This window comes from Coturnix japonica, chromosome 7 (assembly GCF_001577835.2).
Source record: "Coturnix japonica isolate 7356 chromosome 7, Coturnix japonica 2.1, whole genome shotgun sequence".
NCBI classification, from domain to species: domain Eukaryota; kingdom Metazoa; phylum Chordata; class Aves; order Galliformes; family Phasianidae; genus Coturnix; species Coturnix japonica.
Window position 1 is genome coordinate 27,317,957 of NC_029522.1, and position 20,239 is coordinate 27,338,195.

Below are 20,239 nucleotides of genomic sequence, written 5' to 3' on the forward strand. Positions count from 1 at the left end.
TAAAACAACACTGGATAGAACTGTTCACTCTCTTCTCCCCAGGACTGTATTTGAGAAATATCAGGCAACTGTGAGAGGCAGAGGAGACTTATCCTTCTCATGGTGTTATGTTTAATTGCTGAAGGCATGAAGCATTTTAAAAGGTTTGACAATAAAATCCCTATTTAGTTAACCCCAATCTCCTCAGATCTCTTGTTACAGACAGCCTTCTGCTCTTAACATCTGGGCAGGCAAAGCCTCCAATTACGCTGTTGAATTTTTTACTTTAATAGACCTAGATAAGGGCCCATGGTATACCCATTTCCCCTGGTAACTGCTTGTGTTTAGCAAGCTCAATGATATGCAACCTTTATGCCCCAATGTGTGTACAGTCAAATTAAACTCATGACCTTTCCTCTTCTTTGGCTGGGCTTGCATCTGACACAGCTGCACTCGGTGACTTATGGAGAAAGAGCAAAGAACAGGAGGGCCAGTGAGCTTCTTGTAGTTCAGTCTTTGCAATTTCTCAGTCAGAATATTTGAGAACCATTTCTTTCAGTTGTACCCAAGTTTTGCTTTGTGCCACACTGAGGCTTCCTTCCTTTCTTCTCTCAAAATACATGCAGACATTTGTCTTGCTTTTGCCTTCATTTTCATTTTTAGTTCCTCCTCTGCAGTTAAATCAATTTCTTTAAAAGGTTTATTAAAAAAAAAATTGTCTAGGATTTACTATTTTCACATTGAAAGTGTGACAGGGAATTTGCTGATATCTTGCAGTAACACAGACTGATTTTTCCTTCCGCTTTTAAAGGCCACAGAATATCACTGCCCTCTGTTTTTCTCAGCCCATCTGCCAGCTAATTTGCAGGAACTAGCAAAATCACCTCTTCTGTTCCACGTACTTTCTCAGTTTTCCTCCACTTTCGCATCAAGTTCTTTGACAAGGAACAAGGGCAGAGCAGCTACAGATTTTTTTCTTCAGACCTTCATTTGAACCTTCAAGTCTCATGTTTGTTGCTTGAAGTTTATGTGCTAAAGACATGAGAAAGCAACAGCCCACAGTTTGTCAAAGCATGCTCTCTGGGGATTTATGTTCTGTTTCAGCTGTCACTGTGTTGCCATATATATGTATTGATGTAACTTCTGATGTGCAGCAATAAATGGTAAATAATTCCTTTCTCTGAGTGCATTTCTGTCTGTGTTGGTGTCAGTTTTTTTGATCAATAAACCACTGAGGCATCTTCCAGAGGGAATATTGTTCCAACTGTTGCTCAGGAACAACAGTCTCCATGCAATTTTTCCTTCGTTTCTGGGCAATATGAGGTTTTCACTTCTATTCTCTCTAGCTTGCTACACAAACAGTGCCCACTGTTTATCTACATCTCTAGCTCCTGAAAAGGCTCACTGGTTTCTGTTGGTATCAGCAAGCACCAATTGTAGTAAAAGGGCAGCATCAACAGTACCTGTACCACTCCAAGCACAGATTTCAGTTCTTTCTAAGGAGCTGATAGATAACAGAGACATTTCTTCACATTAGGCCTGACTTTCTTTTCCTCAGGAATTTTCCTAAATGAACTGAGTCCTTACGGTCTCGTAGCCTCCATATTTTTTTGAGCTACACGTTCCACCATGTTTGGTGAAACTGAGGACTTTATGCTCTCTTTATCCAAGCTAAAGTAGACAGTTTTTCTATCACCTTGGATGTACTGCTTCCTCATAAATGATGTCTTTCAACTCATGCAGACCACACTTTCTCCCACATCAGCACCAGTGATGTCTGATGTCAGTGAAGTCTAAGCATTCCTACCCCACCACTACTTTCTCCTTTCACAGCTGCTGCTGTGAACTGCCCTATTCAGATGGTTCTTTTTTTTGTGTCTTCTAGTCAGAGAATCAGAGAATCAGAGAATCAGAGAATCCTGAGGTGGAAGGGGCCCATAAGGAGCAAGTCCAATGCTTGGCTCCACACAGGACCACCCAAAAATCACACCACAAATCCTAGAGCCACGACTTCACACCGCTCCTTCAGGTTCTCTCACTGTCACCAGAGTAGTCCCTGAAGTTCCATAGCCCCCTTTCTGATTTACTCTTTATTATAAATGCAAATGCAGAAAAACACATGGTATTGTTACTATATTAACAGCTCAGTTTTTGCAAAAATTTAGCGTACATCCAGTGCCTTCAAACACAACAATCTGCTCTAACTCTCTTCTTCTGCCTTTGCACACTCTACAAACACTGGGATTTTTTTTTTTTCTATTATGTTTCAAGACAGTTTTAAGGCTCTATTTTATATAGAGAGCTGATAGTGCTTTGGTTTATGCCTTTAAGGCTGCATTTGCCCAGTCTTGTGGGGTGATATCCCTACTGTCAGATTTGCAGAATCGTGCAGGCAACACTAACATGCATTAGGTCTTTCTAATGTTGCCATACTAATTTGGTTTACCGAATCTTCATTTCAATTCTGATTTTTAAGGTTTTCCTTACAAACGTGCAAATATTAATCTGTTAAGTCAGTACCACTTGATGCACCTCATTCTTGTTCTTTTTCATACTATGCCTTCTTCCCCCAAACATTTCTGCTGACTTCATTAAATTATTCTCCCTGACATTTGCTCTGCTGTATACACTGAATGCTATAGATGTTTTATCTTGTCTCTGCAACTCACAGTGAAAATGTTGAATTTGAGGGTCCCATTCTGCATCATTTCCAATGTTGCACTATGCTTTCACATTGCCTGCTTGTGCCCTTGTACTTGCTGTATGCAAGCAGAACCAAATGGAATTTTAAATTAAAACTTTACACACACACACACAAAAATAAGTTTTCATCAGACTGAAAATATTTGCATATTTATGCAAAAAGGGCAGCAGTTTTAGATGGGAAAAAAATGTGGTCAGGTTGCAAATGTTAAAATACTAGCCAGCACTTCACTAGTCAATATTTGTGGTGACATCTTTCATTTCAAAATGATGGGATATGTTACACTTTACTGTGATGTTGGACACATTGTGATTGTCACAGTGAGCTAAGCAAAAAGTCAGGGCTATTCCCTGATATGTGGAATTTAATTCCCACATACAAAGAGAACCCACACATGCTGCTGGCACAGCATTCCTCACAGCTTTGCCATAACATCGCTTTCTCTGTGGCACCATTCATATGAAGCACTCAAAGCAAGCTACTAACACATGCTAATAACAGACCGTTCACAGAATGCTTATGAGGTAAGAAATTATTATGATCTCTGGTTTATTGAGGAGAAAACTAAGTTAGAAGTTTGCTGGAGATGACAGATTTTGGCCAGCTCTCAGCTCCAGGCTTCACTCACAGATAGCACATGCACACCACTCAACAAAGGGCTTTGATTCAACCTAGCATTCAAGCACATATCCGCGGGTAGGCCACTGTAGGTAGCACTGCCATGCCTATGTACGATTCATTACATTACACTGCTGCCCTTATTACCACAAAGTGGTGTCATTAAAGCTAATGCTACAGAGACCCACAGGAGCGTGTGACCAGAATGAAAGAAGCAGGGCACAGTTCATGAGCCACCAGAGAAGCACTTCACTGCAGCTTGCTTTCAGAAGTAAAAGCCTCATTTTAAATAAAACAAAAACTTTTGCTTTGATAAATGCTGCCTGCTTCAAAAAGATATTCTGTTCTCAAATCTCCCCAGCTAAATGCCACCACGTGTGTAGTCAGGCTGGGAATTATCCACACAAATAAAGAGCACAGCTTGAAACATTGACTTTTTCCTGATCAAAAGGGTCTTGGAGACAACTGGGCAGTTTGGATCAGGCAAAAGATAGGGCTTTTATTATTTTCAAAGAGCACCCCAGTGAACAGAGCAGACCTGCGGCCCTGGTGGCAGTGACATATTCTAACTCTCTCTTCCTCCTACACAAGTTATTTGCAAGTTTGGCTTTGGGTCTGTGTGCTGGTTGCATTTTTATTTTTATTTTTTTCCATTTTGCTTTTTGTTAAGAATGCCTGTAAGGAGAACCTCATATACAACCAACCTTTTCATCAGTATTTTTAATAGCATCCCCTGTTTAAGCAGCTTCCCCTATGTTCTGAATAATGAACTGGAAATATTACCAAAGAAACTTGGTCACATCGAAAATATCTGCATTATATCAGTATTAAGAAAATGTGTGATGCATTTCTATTAAAATCAAATTAAAAACAAAAAACAAAAAACAAAACAAACATTAAGTGTATTTTCCTGCATTTCCATGCTCATTTATATATACTTTTTTAACTGAAGTAAAAAAAAATACAAACCCATCTTGTCTTCACTTAGGTTCATTCACTAGTTCTTTCCTGCTACGTATGCTGAAAGATTTTTACATAAAAAAATATTGCTGAAAATTGCTACAACCATGAAATCTTCACACTATTTCACTTTACAAAGCTGCTCTCTTTAAAAAAACCCAAAGAATATAAGGATTTAAGATGAATGTAGAATGTTTTTCAGAAGATCTGTTTCTGTTTACTAATTGTATATTCCATTCTAAGAAGTCAACTCAATCTGAGGTAGGTGAAAGCTAAGCAAAGTACTGCAAAGAAATATATTCTAACACCCTTATGATTTTTGCAATTCATTTGAATTCTAAACAGAAGCACTTCTTCAATAACTGCAAAGAAAAATATCCATTACTCATTGAAAGAATATGTCCTAAGAAACTCATTCTATAACTATATGCCTGCATTTATAGCTTTTATTTTTAAAAATACGTGCTTACCCTCACTTCAAAGCTTTTTTTCCCCAAGACACCAACTGGAAAGGGGCAGAGTAGCACGTAAAGCAACTCTCAACTCTTCTCCTTTATATGAAAGGATCAAAAAGTCATTACTGTGCCTATGTAGTAAGGAAAAGCATTTTAATGTCTATGAAAATTCTCATTGGTCTCTGAAATGGATCTACATCATTTGAAGCCTGAATCGCACTGTGTGATGGGATAGACCTGAACACAAGAAACACTCTGGTGAAATTCATATTCATATTTTGAAGGCCCAGATACATATTTTAATCAGGTTGAAGCCAGTCTATTTTTTTGAAATATCTCTTTCCTCTTCTCCTCCTTCACTCAAATAACATCACAGTCTATACGTACAGAGTCCAATAGATAAGGGAGGCAGAAGGAACTGTTTTGGTTTTAAATATCTCTATGTAATATTTGTAGATTAAATAATGGAAAAAGGATTCCAGAAGAAGACTACACCCTGCCGAGCAGGGTGAGGATTGTTATCAGAAACGCCTATTTGTCACTCATAGTCCAGAGAACAAAAGCAGAAATATGTTCCCTTTAAACACACAGAAATCAGAATTCTTTCAAAGATAAAATAATGCTGGAAGACTTCACCAAACAAGGACAAGCTGTTGTTTTCAAGCAAATCAGAGACAGATTTTCCAAAAAAAGTGTCTAGCTCTGAATGCCTGAGAGGTTAAACTAAATACCTTTGGGGAGAGGCATGAGAAGAAAGAGACATAAAAACCTGAGTGGGCTTGGATGGAAAGTAGCAACTCAGTGGATTCAGAGGTGATAAAGAGGGATGTGTGATATGAAGGCAATGATGAAGAAGTTTGGGAAAATGAGAGGAACACAAATTGCTTCATTTCACCAACTTGAATTGAATGGAGTCACAGGACACGTGTGATTTACTAACAGGCTGCTGAAGGCATTCCTTGAAGTGTCCCTCCTGCTTGGTTAAGAAATAATACCTGGCAGTTAACAGAACACTACTCACATGTTTCTATTTAAATTTACAGATGACACTCTTTAGTTTAGTTACACACATTCTATTCAATACAAATTTTTTACTGACCTGCATTACATAAGTACTGAAAATGTAAATATGCACTGAAAGGCTATACGGAAAAGTATAACCTCCAGCTGTCATGAGTAGAATACATTGTAAAAACAGAAGTGTGTCATCCTGGTGGTATGATAGCTTTATATGTTCAAAACACATTGCAAAATATTATTCCCCTCATCTTTCCTTCACACGTTTCCTTCTCTACCTGAGCAGCATCACAAGCTAACCACAGGCATCTTCAGCTGGCACTTACTGGCGTAAATGCACTGACCACCAGTCAGTGCCTTGAGGCTGGTTATTATCTGTATGCAGCCTCGCACCCTGCTTACCACTTGCTGAAGAGCAGGGAGAAAGCTCTGCCTTCTCTTAGTTCCACAGTTTTGGTTTCTCCCCTACAAGGAGCATTTCAACATGCAGACATTATTACCCAAAGCACTTTTTTTACCCAAACAACTACACAGCAATATTCCTTGTGGCACTGTCAAAACTGTCAGTAATGTGTAAGAATTATGTGTGGTGCACTAACTTGTCTGAAAGTTGAGCCTAAATTAGCAAAAAATGGGTTTGGAAGTCAGAATTACCTAGTTTCTTGTTCCCATCCACAGAGCAAACTATGCTGTCACCTGAGGGAAAGGAAAAACTCTATCTTAATGCATTAAACACAGACTAGACCTAGTCCATTACCCCAGTAAAAACAGTACTAATTTGCCATACTAAGCATCATCTTTGTGCAAAATTCACAACTGGTAGCATTTCTGTTAGCTTGCAGTACTGAGTTTCCATAACTGTTTTTCTTTCCTCCATGGAAATATTGATAGTTCATACCCTGTGTTTGGACCACAGCAGTACATTTTAACTGCAGGATTTATGTCAGAGTCCGTTCCACAGGGCTAGTAAGCCTCAAACTCATAACAGAGGTTGGCCCTGGGAATAAACACTCTTCTGAGCAAACAATGACTGATAAATTTTACTTGACTCAGAGCACGTTTGACAGAATTGTGAGTTCTTTGTAAGTCCACCTTCTCTGCCCACAAGCCAGAAGAAAACCAAAATAATTTTAATAGTGCTGGACATGTGAAGTGCTTCCCATAGCTGAGTGTGGGCAAGCTGAGAGCACAGATTTCTTTGCAGGTTGAACTGTCTGAAGAAGGCTCCCACCCTCCATCAGTGCCCTCAGTCACAAGGCTTGAGCAGAAAGGAGCTTAGACAGCTTCGCATTAGGTTCTTCACTTCAGCTCTGCATATTGGGGAGAAATCATTGCTTCTCACTGCTTTTTTTTCTCTAACTAGTTTTGTTTTGCAAAATCACTGGATGTAACTCATCATTATAGGAAACTGCTCCATTTCAAAGCTGAGGAAAAGGACAAATCACTTTTGAAGCACTCTCTGTGTGTTTATTTACTTGACCAAATGCCACTGGGTGAGAACTGCACCTCAGGAGGTTGGATCTGAGGAAGAGAAGCAGAGACTTCACAACCTGCAGAAGGGCAGGACTGCTTTGCTGCCCCTGATACACAGCAGAAAAAGAGCAGGGATACAGAAGTCAGAGCAAAGAGATGGGATGGAAGAGATCCTATTATTTTATCATATGTTTTTTTTGTCTTTCCTGGGGAGCAAATGCCAAAACAAGGCACAGTGCAAGTGAGGCAGGAGAGGCTGGTAAGGGGCCTTGGACAGCACAGCTTTCTCAAGGCCATGCTGTCCTGTGTTGCAGGCAGGTATGACTGTCACTAACCACGTTGATGCAATATTCTGAGAGGTGAGGAATTCACACTCCAGACTGAATGAGAAACAAGGAGTTCAAATGACAGCTGGTATGATCTGGGAAAAGGGTTCTTGATCTTTCTCCATTACCAATTATTTTCTTCATTTAATTAAGCATTGTTTTGTGAATAATCTGTCTCATTATTTTTGACTGAAGAAGTGCATTTCACTGAGCAAAGCTTTAAATTATGTAGGTTTGGTATGAGAAGACAAACTGTAACCCCTAGAAACTGTATGTGACTCCTGCTGCTACCAGCACCATTGTGAATACTCACAAAAAGAGGCAACTCTATTATCAAAAGCCAGGAGCAAATTTCTTCCTCAGAAGACAGCCTCTATCGAAGCCAAAGTGAAGGCATGGGTGCACTCAGTTTTTATGACAGTATTTGCTCCACTAATGGTTACAAGCGCACACCAAGTATTTGACATTGGCACAGTTATGTTCTCACACAACTATTTAACACCTATGAGCCTTTTCCAGCTGTGGATCCACAGTACAGCTACAAAAACTTGTTAATCTCAGTTATCATTTGAAAATAGTACCTAAATGTAAGCATAGAAGGCAACCTCAATCAGTCAGATCCTATATAAAGCAAAAACAATTAATTTAGAGCACGTGGCCTTCATATATTTTTTCAGGTGATATTAAAGTATCTTTTACATTCACTGTGGTGAGTAAATATTTCCAAGTATCCTCAGTAGTAAAATAAGCATTTCTGACTAGAGGACCACAGCTAGCTTCAGCTCTGACACTGTCAGTATAACACAATGCAGAGTGACCCTACAAAGGCTGAGGTAAAACTTTAATTATAAGTTTGGTATATTTCTCTGGATTCTTTGCTTGCGTAAATCTACTGAATTCAGGGACAGACTTCCACGTGATGACATGATGTTTCCATTTAAGATACTGTAAAATTCCTCTAGCTTTTTTGCTCTGGAGAATCTTAAAATTCAGAAAAGGTTGTGAAATTGTGATGAATAAGTGAATACCTTTAAAATGTACATGACTCTGAGTATTCCTTCTTAATAATTATATCATTATGACAGAAGAGATATTAAGTAAATTCAGTAAATATTAATTCTTACCACAAGGCTGCTGTCCAGAGAAAGTCTTTTCCCAATCTCCCTTTTCTGCAGTAGTCTTTTTCTCTCCATAGCTGAGGTTATTTGTTTTCCTTTTGATCTACTAGAAATGTCAGACTGTTTCCAGTATCCCTGCAATAAATAAATAAATAAATAAATAAGAATTAGATGCACATTTCAATATCCTACTTAACAGTTTCTGTCTTTCATCATTAAATTTGTAATAACCCAGCAGCTAATGAATTTGTGTCCACAGTAGGCTCTGTTCCAGGAACAAATTTACTGTGCCAGAAAAGCTAAACTATCCAGAAAGAAATATCACCAATATGTTTGGGTCACTCCTCAAAGACAAATTAAAAACAGGAAAAAAGAAAATCTGTTACTACTTTTTTTACCAATATGCCACATGTTCTAATAGTTTCTTTTTAACTGGGATGGGAAATGGAGTCACGGAAGCAGAGAAGTACCTGGGGCCGGAGAGAAGGAGGCGGGATGGAAACAGTTCATTTCACATTAATTGCACTCCTCAGTAAGCTCTGCCTGTTGGCACATCTATCCTCCTACTGTGAAGTACAAATTTTGGACCTAATCCTGAGAAGTTCTAGAAGTTTTCAACTCCCATTATCCTTAATGAGAGGCTAATGCCCTCAGCACTTTTCTTGCATTTTAAGGTCAAAGATTCAGTTGTGCTAATCAAATAGTACCCCTGCCTGTGTAGAATGGCCAGGGAACTTCACAAAGTAAAGCACAGAGGGAAATAGTCCTACTGATTTAGTGAGACTTGTTTATTCCTGCCTGATGATTTCTGCTAAAATCATGGCACACCTTACAAGTACTCCTCTTTTTTTAAGTGTTTCTGGTGATTTACGTGCTTGCAAGTTTTAGCTTCTATTTTAATGTTACATTGTGTGTGATTCAGAAATGTGGGCAAAGGTAATGAAGTTATTCAGGATTCAAAGAAAATAATAGCAAAGTAGCAGAACTAAGAATCTATCTTAGATTAAACCAGGCAGATACATGCATGAATGCAGAACCAAATTCAGCAATTTTCTCTCATTCTTCATAGTGACCGTATTTCTTGCATCAGTGAACATCCTCCATATCACATCTTGGGACACCTCCCTAGAGACTAAGAGTTTGCACTACAAGATTTTGTCCACTTCTTTGAGTCAAGACTTGACATGAAAGCCTATTTAAAAGCATAATTCTTGCCAGGTTGCAATACTCATACATCACAATTTAATGTGAGCCCTAGAGTAATTCACTGTGTTTGACTGAAAAAAATAAGACAAAAAATACAAATCCATCTGTTTCTTATTCAGTGTGAACAGCATCTTCAGTTACAAGCAGCCAGGTGACCGCACTAGGCTGTTTGGCTGCAGGGTGACACAGCTGGCACTTCCAAGACAAGCCTTGCATTTGCCCTCCTGGTGTGTTACATGGCTGTGTGTAGCCTTGACTTCTCACGCACATCTGTGAGTGATCCCATCTGCCACTGTGGTAACACCATGCAGACAAATCCACCCAAAACTGCACCTGAATGCTCTGCCATGAGGGTGTGGGATTGGTATGCTGGCAAAGTGCTGGCTGCCTACAAGGAGATCATGATACCCCAGGTATGTTTCAGAAGCCAGCTGGAATCCAGAGGCCTCTCTGAGGCACACAGATTTGGACAATCAGCCACAATGTGGACATCACAGCCAGGACTATTCTCATAAAAACAGTTCCCAGAAGGAAAACAAAATTGGTCCAGCTAGAGAGCAATCCAGTCTTAAATTCAGTGTTCTAAGAAACAGCACCTGGTCTCTAATCCTACATTTGTTATTTCTTGTTTACATTTACTCAGGGACAGAATTCACCCCCTTTTCTCCAAAATGGATAAAAATTAACCTTTATACACATTTATTTAAGCAACACATGCTATGAGAATTTGTCTACATTGTAGAAGGAAAATTTGTTATTTCACTGTGAGCATTCTTTCCTTGCGTGTTGTTTTTTTCCAGCTCTACCTGTAAATCCTTGCTTCCCTTCTGTAGTTCTGCCCCTCAAGCTACATATGCTATTTAATTCAGCTAATAAGGAAGAACAATGGCATGCTGTCACACAATTACCATTCCTTCCTGATTAGCTAACACATCTCAGAAGAAATACTTCAATACATTTTAACAAACGCAGAAGCAAAGTCTTACACTGTTCATGCAATTATGCCAGAAATTAGCAAAAGAAAGAGCTTAACATAATCACTGTATCATTTTTCTTTGCATTCGTCATGCCTGGAGAGCATGACCTCCACCAAGAGAGTCTGTTGATCAGTGGGAAGATCATCACAGAGAGCATCACTGTGACAGTTACAGTTAAGCCAATTATCCCAGCAGAAGGGCAAAGATTTGATGCAAGTGCCTGAAGTGCCTGTCTGCAGGTATTCGGCAAAATCACCCCAAAACCTTGTTCAGAAGTAAAAGGAGGAAGGATTAGTGCTAATTATCACTATAGTTTATATGCTATGTTGTCTTGAGCAGTTCAATCTGTGAATGTACTGTCTCCTCACATAGCTCTACATGGTGTAGCACACCTACCTACTCAGGCAATGGTGAAGCCAACTATTAGCAGCAGATTGCACTCCTTCCCCTTTGCATGCTCAGACCTCTGTGCATTTTACCATGAGCAGGCTGTCAAGGATCTCTCCTGAAAAGCTAACAACTTAGCACTGAACCCACCTAAAGTTCTGAATCAAAGGTAATTATCAGATGAGATAATACAATACATTGCCTGTATCAACATATGCTGGAGCCTCAAAGTAAAAGACTTTAGGAAGTCTTTTAAAAACTTAATCATCAGAGTGAAGTACTTAACAAAAACAGAACAAGTTTCAATCCCAGAATGGCCACTTTTGGGCAGCAAACTTCTTGTCACAGAGAAAAATGGCCATCCTAGGACTAGCCGAGAGATAAAAAATAATTCAAAATGGAGGCAATACATCTCCCAGGAAGCTCAGCAGTAGAGAACAGCCATGTAGATGGAAAAGTTCTGAAGTGTAAAAGCACTGAGAATCAGTTTGCCCAACTATCAAAAACACAATTTTTGTGTAACCAAGATAACAAGCAGAAGAGATACATCAGCCTTCCTTGGCCAATTGCTTGTTGATATCTCTCAGACAAATGTCTTTGCAGCAGAGACCCCAGTGATCAGCATTCAGACCCTGATGACCCCATTTGGCTTGGCCAAAGTGTGAACTAGGTAGCAAACTCACGTCTGATTTATGATGCCTTCACTGATACTGCATTCCGGTGTGGCTAAATCCTTGGGGGCACAGTGTTGTGCTGCAGTAAACTTTCCCACTGTAGCATTCTTCTCTATGAGACTACAGAGTTTATCCATGCTGATCACGTTGCAGGAGACACTGAAGGTGCTCAGCAATTATGCCTGTATCCTGAAGAGGTACATGGGGATCCGTCTATGAGAATGCGGGTCCCAGATGTTTGCCTACTGTCTTCTTAGTTTTGCATTGAGCTCAGAGAAGAAAGTTTTATGTAGATGCAGCAAAAAGTCTCAGGGGACGACCTAAGTGGGATCTTGTATCAATATCGTATACTCTCATGGCTCACACAGTCAGCAAGCCAGAGGCATTGGCTTCATTGCATATCTTAAAGTGCAGTCATTTTAGTACTCAATAGAAGAATGCTCATCACTTTAGGAGATGGCTCTAAAACTATGCCCTGGAGAAATAGTGTGATTAACACAGAAAAGCACTCTCAATAATCTATGCAAGAAATTTCTTAGATTTGAATACCTTCTTCATTTCTAGCAGTAACAAAGTATGATTGATGTATATTGCTTTAGCTGATGAAAATGGGTAACATTACATCCCTTAGATAAGCATCCAAGATATTTTCATGCAGTTTAAAACTGCATCTACATTTCAACAGAGCTATGCCAACATATACCAGTTGGGAACCAACACACAGTAAATCTTTTTGGTAACTGAAAATGGACTACATTTATTTTTATGACTCACAAATTAGTATGAATGTAGCAGTTATGACAGGTGACAAAAATGACAGCTCTGGAAACTAACATCCTTTCATTAAATCCAGTGTAGATCTAATACAGCCTCCCCAGTCTGCAAAACATACCTTAGCACTGCAAGAAAGCAAAACACCTGTAGGATGGTAGCACATATTCAGCAGTCTGTTTGCCACTCTGTGTGTTAACTAGAGGATAGCATTTGTTTTGTGGATATGAAGCTGTCAGGAAACAGAATGAGGCCAAAGTGACACAGTGATCACTTTTAAGCCCTTTTTGCTGCTTGGATGGTTGTACCCATTCAACAGCCATCCTTTAAAACTGAAATGGAATAACCAGAACAGGTATTATCCCCCAGCAATGAAGGGAAAATGAAAATAACATTGTTAGCACAGGTCAGGAAGTAGTTATGAGAAGGCAGAAATTTTCATCAATGCAAATGCTAGCTAGAATGAACAGATGACCTAAAGGTGAAAGATTTTGTTCCTCATTACCAGCCTCTGGAGTGATTCAGTTTCCTGAGAACATAATTGAATTGAATTGTGTCTTTCACTGTCCAGCTGGTTGGTTTTGGATTTATGTTGTTTGTTGTGGTTTTTCTGCAAACTCTTGTGCAAACACTGGTGTCTCTATGCTTGTTTTTTGGGGGGTCTTTGTTGGAGAAGCAGTAGAAGTAAGAACAGTCCAGCTTGTCAGGGCCTCCTCAGAATGAAACTGAATACAGGATATGAATCTGATGTGTACTCAACAGTTCAAAAATTTTTCACTCATAAAATAATTACATTTATCTTCTCAGCCTTAAGGCAATCTAAAATGCGAGGTTTGTACGAGGTTTTGGAGGATTTCTTGTTCTTTTTTAAATGGCAGAGAGCTAAAATTACCAGAGGAGTAAGAGCAGAAAACCCCATCTTTGCACAAGATGAGAAAATTCTGCCTAGTGATTAAAAGTGAGCCATGAAAACGGTTTCATTACCACACCCCTATCTCTCTCTGTCAAGGTATTCAGCCTGGCTACGAGTTTAAATGAGGAAGTGGAAAAAATAATTCCAGTGTTCTCTTATGAGCTGACATTTCAAACTTCAACACTTGGGAAAGAGAAAACTACAGCAACATCTGCATTTATGCAATATGAGACTTGGCTAATTTATTTTATTTTGCCCACAGTGAATTTCATAGCAATGCCATGTGCACAGCCTGCCTACCTAATGCTCAAACCACTCAGGTATTTGCTCAGACTGGTCAGCAGTTTGTTAGAGCTAATGTATGCGTTGTACATCCACACCCACTGGATTAGGTTGCTATTTAGATAAGCAAGACACATTTTTACAGAGAGGGAAGGAGAATGTGCCATGTGCCAGCATTAATGAGTTAATTAAATTAGAAAAATTCCAATGCAAGTACCTGAAATGCTTAGATAAGTAGAATACTATGGAATTACAAGGCAGCAAGAAAGAGCACTGCTGTACCCTTCTGCCCATGGATTCCTGGCTAGCTTCAGAAAGTTATGTTAAAATATGTCCAGTCAGTCTGAAACTATCTAGATTGAAAAAGCCTCTTTCCTAGTCCCCTGGAAGCGTACATGCAGCATGTAGACCAGTCATGATCTGTAGGGTTGAAAACTGTCCATTAGTCAACCATAATGGCAAGATAATACAGTAACAAGCAGGTAGGAGAAAAGCCAAAACAAGACAGGAAATCATGTAATTTCTGTACACAGTGCATGGTAGTCTACAAAGAAACTAAGGGTTGATAACAGCCAAAGGATATGGATCCCTCTTGCCCTTATTCCGGCTCTTGAAAGGGAACTGGTTGAGCAAGCAGGATAGTCTAAAGCAAATTCTTAATGTCAGCAATGAACAATCTCAGATCAAGATATTCTAGAAATATAACATTTAAAACAAAGCATCTTAGCTAATGAATTTTAAATTTGGACCTATTTGAACTACGGACTTCAATATAAATTTATGTGTTTTTCAAGCAAGATAATCTTCTATTTATTTGCAAAACTAAAGACTCACTAAAGCTTTCTGCAGCATTGCCTCTAGGATTTAAACAAGTAAAGATTAGCAGTTTAAATCTATCAGTGTACTCAGAACAATACCAGGAATTTCAGTAAATCAGAAAATAAAGAATATGGCATTAAAGATGTTATTACTCTGACAGCTGTTAAGATAAATTGCATGGGAAGCATTTAAAGATTTATATCTTGAATCTCACCAGGTTAATTAAATGGATGCATGTATTCATTTAAGAGGATAAGGTGGGTTGCAGTGACATAAAATGAGAAGGCACAAGATTATGTTCTTGCAGCATTAAAAAGAACAGGTTGAACTGATATCATTTCTGTATTCTGAAATAAGCATGATTCATCCATTGCCATTTTCAGCTCTCATCTTCTTTCTGGCAACAAAAAAGACTATGAACATTTATAGACTAACATAATCAAAGCTTTAACCTTTTCAGCATTTTGTGTTTGCACTGGCTGTCCGTTTTTATCAGAGAGTTCCATGGGCCATGCTGCAGGGAGGAGAAAAACCACCAGTAAATTACAGCAAAGAATGTTGGAAAGGTCAGAGGACTACCCTCCCTTGTTTGCTTTTATGGAACATATGAAGAATTCATATCATGCAATAAAATTATTGAGAAAAAAAATGACGAAAGATAAGCAGACAGAAACGATGAATCTGTTGTCAGGACAGCAATGGGTAAGAATGGGGGGAAAATGGGATTTATTACAGTGTTATCATCAATAAAAAACAGATTATGACAACAGTGGTTGTATATCCTTGATTTTTATGCTGAAGTCAAACCCTTCTGAGTGTCGCAAGACAAGAAAAGGATATCCAAGACTAGAGGTATTCAGATTGAAGAAAATACTAGACCCAAAGCTTCTATTCTGTGTGCAAGTTTTTAATCACTCATTATGATGTATCATTTATTATGATATACTACTATAAATTATATAATATTGATTGTTACATTTTAATAATGGACTCCCTCAGTCATTGGACCTCTTCCAGCAATGTTTTGTAATCTGGGCTGTTAATCTGCAGAGGCAAGCCCTGCAGACAGCTACAGTGACAGAAACCTCTGTAGGCTTCAACGCAGATTTGTCTCCCTTGTCAACTGCAGCCAGATTTGCCAAACTGTTTTCATTCATTCACCCAAAGAACTGTGTGGAGACTGTGCCTCTTCTATGTCCCAAGAAAGATGCCTCTGGAATTTTGTGCTTTAAGGCTGGTTAAGTATGAAATGCTGGAAGCAATTTATCTAACTTAGTGTGCCATTATCACAGCTAGTTGTTTCCCGTGGAGAAGTATTTTATCAACATTTACTTGCTGAAGACTAAGGGCAATGTCTTAGTGTGTGATATTTGAATGTTGATACATTAGGTATAAGGTGGGGAAATCACACTAAGACTCAGTATTGGAATAAGTTTAAAAGATTTTCAATAACAAACTTTGAATTGATAGACTAAGTATTCTGAACCTGGTACATCACATACAATGGTCAGAAATGGGCAACTAAATATAAATTCACAGCCATTTTCCTACTTTTTTAAGAAAATAAATTTAAAATGAAATGCTACATATTCATTATAAAAGAAAAGTCTGCCAAGCACAGGCTTTAAATCCTCTCTCTAGGATTTGCTTACCTGGAAAGTAATGGACTACAATGGCACTTATCATCAGCATTAACATCCTCCAATACAAATCACTCATTTACAAGTTTGAAATTCTCCCCTTTCTGTGTAATGTATATAGAAAAAAAGTACTAGTTTTCCCTACCCAGACTCTGAAGGATCTGAAAGGTAACTGTGTGCATTTTGCATTCTTCTACAGGACTGTGCTTCTTAGGGCCAAACTTTCCTGGACTGTTCAAGCAGAGTTTGCAAAAAGTCCTAGGAGTTCCTGCAGAATGGAAACCATCTGTTCTTTCATCAGGCCAAGAACATCAGAGAGCACTATCCTGTGATTATGTCCATTTAAAAAAATCCCGTTTCGAACATGAATGAGCTACCCAAGAATGTCTTGGAGAAAATCCTCAGAAACTTTTTTTCTGGAAAAAAACACCTTTGTCTAATACTATCAGTGATGTGGGATGAAGGCATCATCGCTGGATATGAAAAAGATATTTCAGTCATATGTTTGTTCCCCGAATTCCCCAAGTGTGATGGCTGGCTGGGTGTCAGAAAGCCAAATGGGAATCTCATTTGGTTGAATTACAAATCTTAAGGAGAGAGAGGAAGTGGAGTCCGGTTTAGGAGGCCAATGATGATAATGAACTGAATTCATTTGCGTTCACATAATATGCTGCAAGGTTCAGAAAAATACATGCAATTAAATTCCATATCTGAATTGTTCTATTGGATAACAAAATAGAAGGACAAGTTTAAAGTATACGGTCAAGATTCCTAAATACACCATTCCTTTTTTGTTCATTTCACATTTTTCCTTCATTATTGTAAACCAATGTATTTCTGAAGAAAGACCAAGTTTCAAACCTACTCATTAAGACCTCAGCTACAACAAAACTACAATAAGAAGCTTTTGAAATGTGTGTAAAGATCCCCTTTTCTCTGAAACAGATGCATTGCAGCCCTGCATCAATTCTGCCTGCCCATCTGCCCCAATTTTATCCCAGAGGGACCACTAAAAATCATTAGCTTGTGCTTATCCCCCCTCTCCCACCTGAACCCCTGAAAGAGTTGATGGTGCACTGGGCATGGGACAGGGAATAACTCATTTTTGTAATAGGATGTTTTTCCTATAAATCACTGAGCACACATCAAGAAAAACTGCAGAGATTTGTCCAGCCAACTCAAACTCATTTTATTCTTTTTACACAACAGAGCATGTAGGACATCATGTCTGTAAAATTAAAAGACATTGATACACATTGATTAAGCTCTATTTTCAGCTTATGGCCAGGAGAACTATTGTGAAAACGTTAAAAATGAAAGATGTTCTGTCCTCATCCATAAATCCTCAGACAGTAACAGAGTACTGAGCAGTACTGGTATGCTGTACAGTTCTTCAACTTTTTTCTCTGCAACTTTAGAGAGATCTCATCTCAAACACTAAATTTAGATCTGGGCCAAAAGGATATAGACAAACTTGATGGAATTCAGATAACAGCAGTGAAGACGATTAAAGTATTGATTTGGTGGGAAAACGATTAACAAATCTGTTCATAGTAGTTTCAAACAATGCCAAGAGAAGATGAAGATTGGAAGGAATGACCATCTACACAAGTTTGAAGGAGATATACTAACACCAGAAATAGTGAGAAATTGATCAAGTTATTGACAATAGGCTGAAAAGAAATAAAGAATGGGAAATGATGTTGAGTAACTGAAGAAATTACCTAAAGTGAAATCCAATAGAGACTGATTCCCAGAGAATCAGAGGAACACTTGTCATATAAAAAAATAAGGTAGGATACAGGACAATAAAATGCGTTGAAAATGAGGGTGTTGCCCAGGAATGAGTTGCCTGAAAATCCTGGTGGGCAAAAAAAAATTCTCTTTCCATTCCCTCTCAGCATCTGTACATTGCAGTTGTTAATCCACATTTGTGACTATCAGAGTAGAAAAGAATAAGTAAATAAATAAATAAATAAATAAATAAATAAATATGAAGCAAATCCATCCATCCCCTGTGCAGCCAACTGCCTGCAGTGCTTACTTCACTTTCTCAGTGTGAAGACTGACTGCCAGAAACTTAATAAAAATGTAAATTAAAAAACATTCATGAATTTCCTACTTAAAAGGTTTATAACTCCCCTATGTTTTATGCCATCCTACCAATCTTTAACTCAGCTGCACTCAGTTCTACTAAGTGAAATAGGAAAGAACATTTAGTCTGCCATCACAGATAATAATCCAACACATTTGGATTATGGATACAGCAATATCCAGAAAATATTAGAAACAGAGGAAGCATACTATTAAAACACTCCAGTATTTCTCTCTCTCAAGTGCTTGCGTGTTTGAAATGCAAAGTAAAAATCATTAACTACCAAAAGTGACACACACACACACACACAAAAGAAAACAACAAAACACAACAAACTGCTAATGTTTCAGAAGTTCATTATTCATTAAAATCTGAATAATACTTTTGTTTGTGATAGCAACAGTTACGTGGGATCATTCTTCCACTTTTTCTTGTAGGATTCATGATAACAACACAAATGGGACTGTTTTCTCTAGGTTATTTCTAGGGAGTAATGGCATTCAGGTTTAGATAAATCTTTTAAGATTGCAGTTTATACATTCTAGTTTTGGAATAACCGAAGATATTCAAAATTATTGCTTACACTCTAATTTGGTCAGGAAATCCAAAGCATTTTCAGTGGTTCAGGGTTTATATATTCACATGCTTTAAATGAAGCACTTCCAATTACAAAGTGCATTTTAAGACTATGTATAACGTTTTAAGCATGTTGTTAAGCATCAGTTTTTTAACTGTTTTCTGTGAGAAATAACCTACAACTTAGGCAATGAGGGAACAAAACAATTTGGTTCATTTCAGGTAAGCACTAATCACTGACTTACATTTTAAGTCGGAATCCAGCCGATGAGTGGGTGGTTTCAGTTGGCATCATGGGATACCAATTTTCTGCCCAAAGACTGTGCCCTAAACCTATACAGAAAGGTTACATCCTTCATCTCTTCTTGAGTGAGAACCCTTTGACAGGAGCTTAACCTCCGCCTCTCTTCATCCATGCGTGAACCTCCTTCTCTCAAATGAGAGCAGAGGGACCCTGCCTCCTACAGCTGCCAGTTAAGTTAGATACCAAGATGGATCTAGGGACTGAAGCTCACAATCTTCTTATAATGCACAGGATGCAAACGTGGAGCCTGGGGGGAAAGGAATATTTGAAACAAGTAAGCTTTCTTCCTCAACAGTGGCTAGAAGGTAAGACTGGGTTTTCATGTGCTTTACTATCAAGACAGAGCCTATCAGTAAAATCAAGGAAACACTGGCTAGAATTCTTGGTATGTGCCTGCATCTGCATCATCATGTTTGGTCATCTTATGATCCACTTCCCTCTCAGGTCTGTGTCAAAAGCCATAGTCTAGTCAGTAAATTCTCATCAGTGTCTCTTTAAGGCTTTTTCTTGCAACAGAAGATTTTTGTGGTAATCAAGAAGAAAACCAATTCACTTGATTAAAGACTGGTAAATATAAATGACAGAAATTATTTCCCATGAACATCATGATGTATTCCCAATCAATAACATCATGACAGAATTGGAGCTTAAGGGAAGGAAGTTATTAGTTTTAGTAAAGGCATATAATTATATATGAAAGAAGTCTCCCTGCTTGAAAATCTGTAGACAAGGAGAATGGCCAGTCCAAGACATTTTTAGATTGTCCAACTGTTTACTCTTCATTCATCCAGTACCATCCTTCGTTTATTTGCGCAATTTTAAGATAAGGACGAAGATCTTAGTTTCTAACATTAGGGTTAACGTCCAGTGACATGACAGAGAACTGTTTATTGAAATGTTAGGCCAGTTTTCACCTTAAAATTTTCCTGCAGCGACAGCCAGAAG

General features: G+C 38.4%; 1 protein-coding gene across 11 annotated transcripts in view; it reads right to left on the reverse strand.

Moving 5' to 3' along the window:
* Positions 1-20,239, reverse strand: part of NCKAP5 (NCK associated protein 5) — a 405,691-nt gene that overhangs the window by 303,955 nt on the left and 81,497 nt on the right. For all 11 annotated transcript variants that reach the window (XR_001556628.2, XR_001556627.2, XM_032445915.1 and 8 more), the window contains exon 2: positions 8,657-8,785. Coding sequence is in view for 9 of the 11 variants with exons in the window: in XM_032445910.1 (XP_032301801.1) it covers positions 8,657-8,785 (129 nt within the window). In the remaining 2 variants the exon portion in view is untranslated. The remainder of the gene's footprint in view (positions 1-8,656; positions 8,786-20,239) is intronic.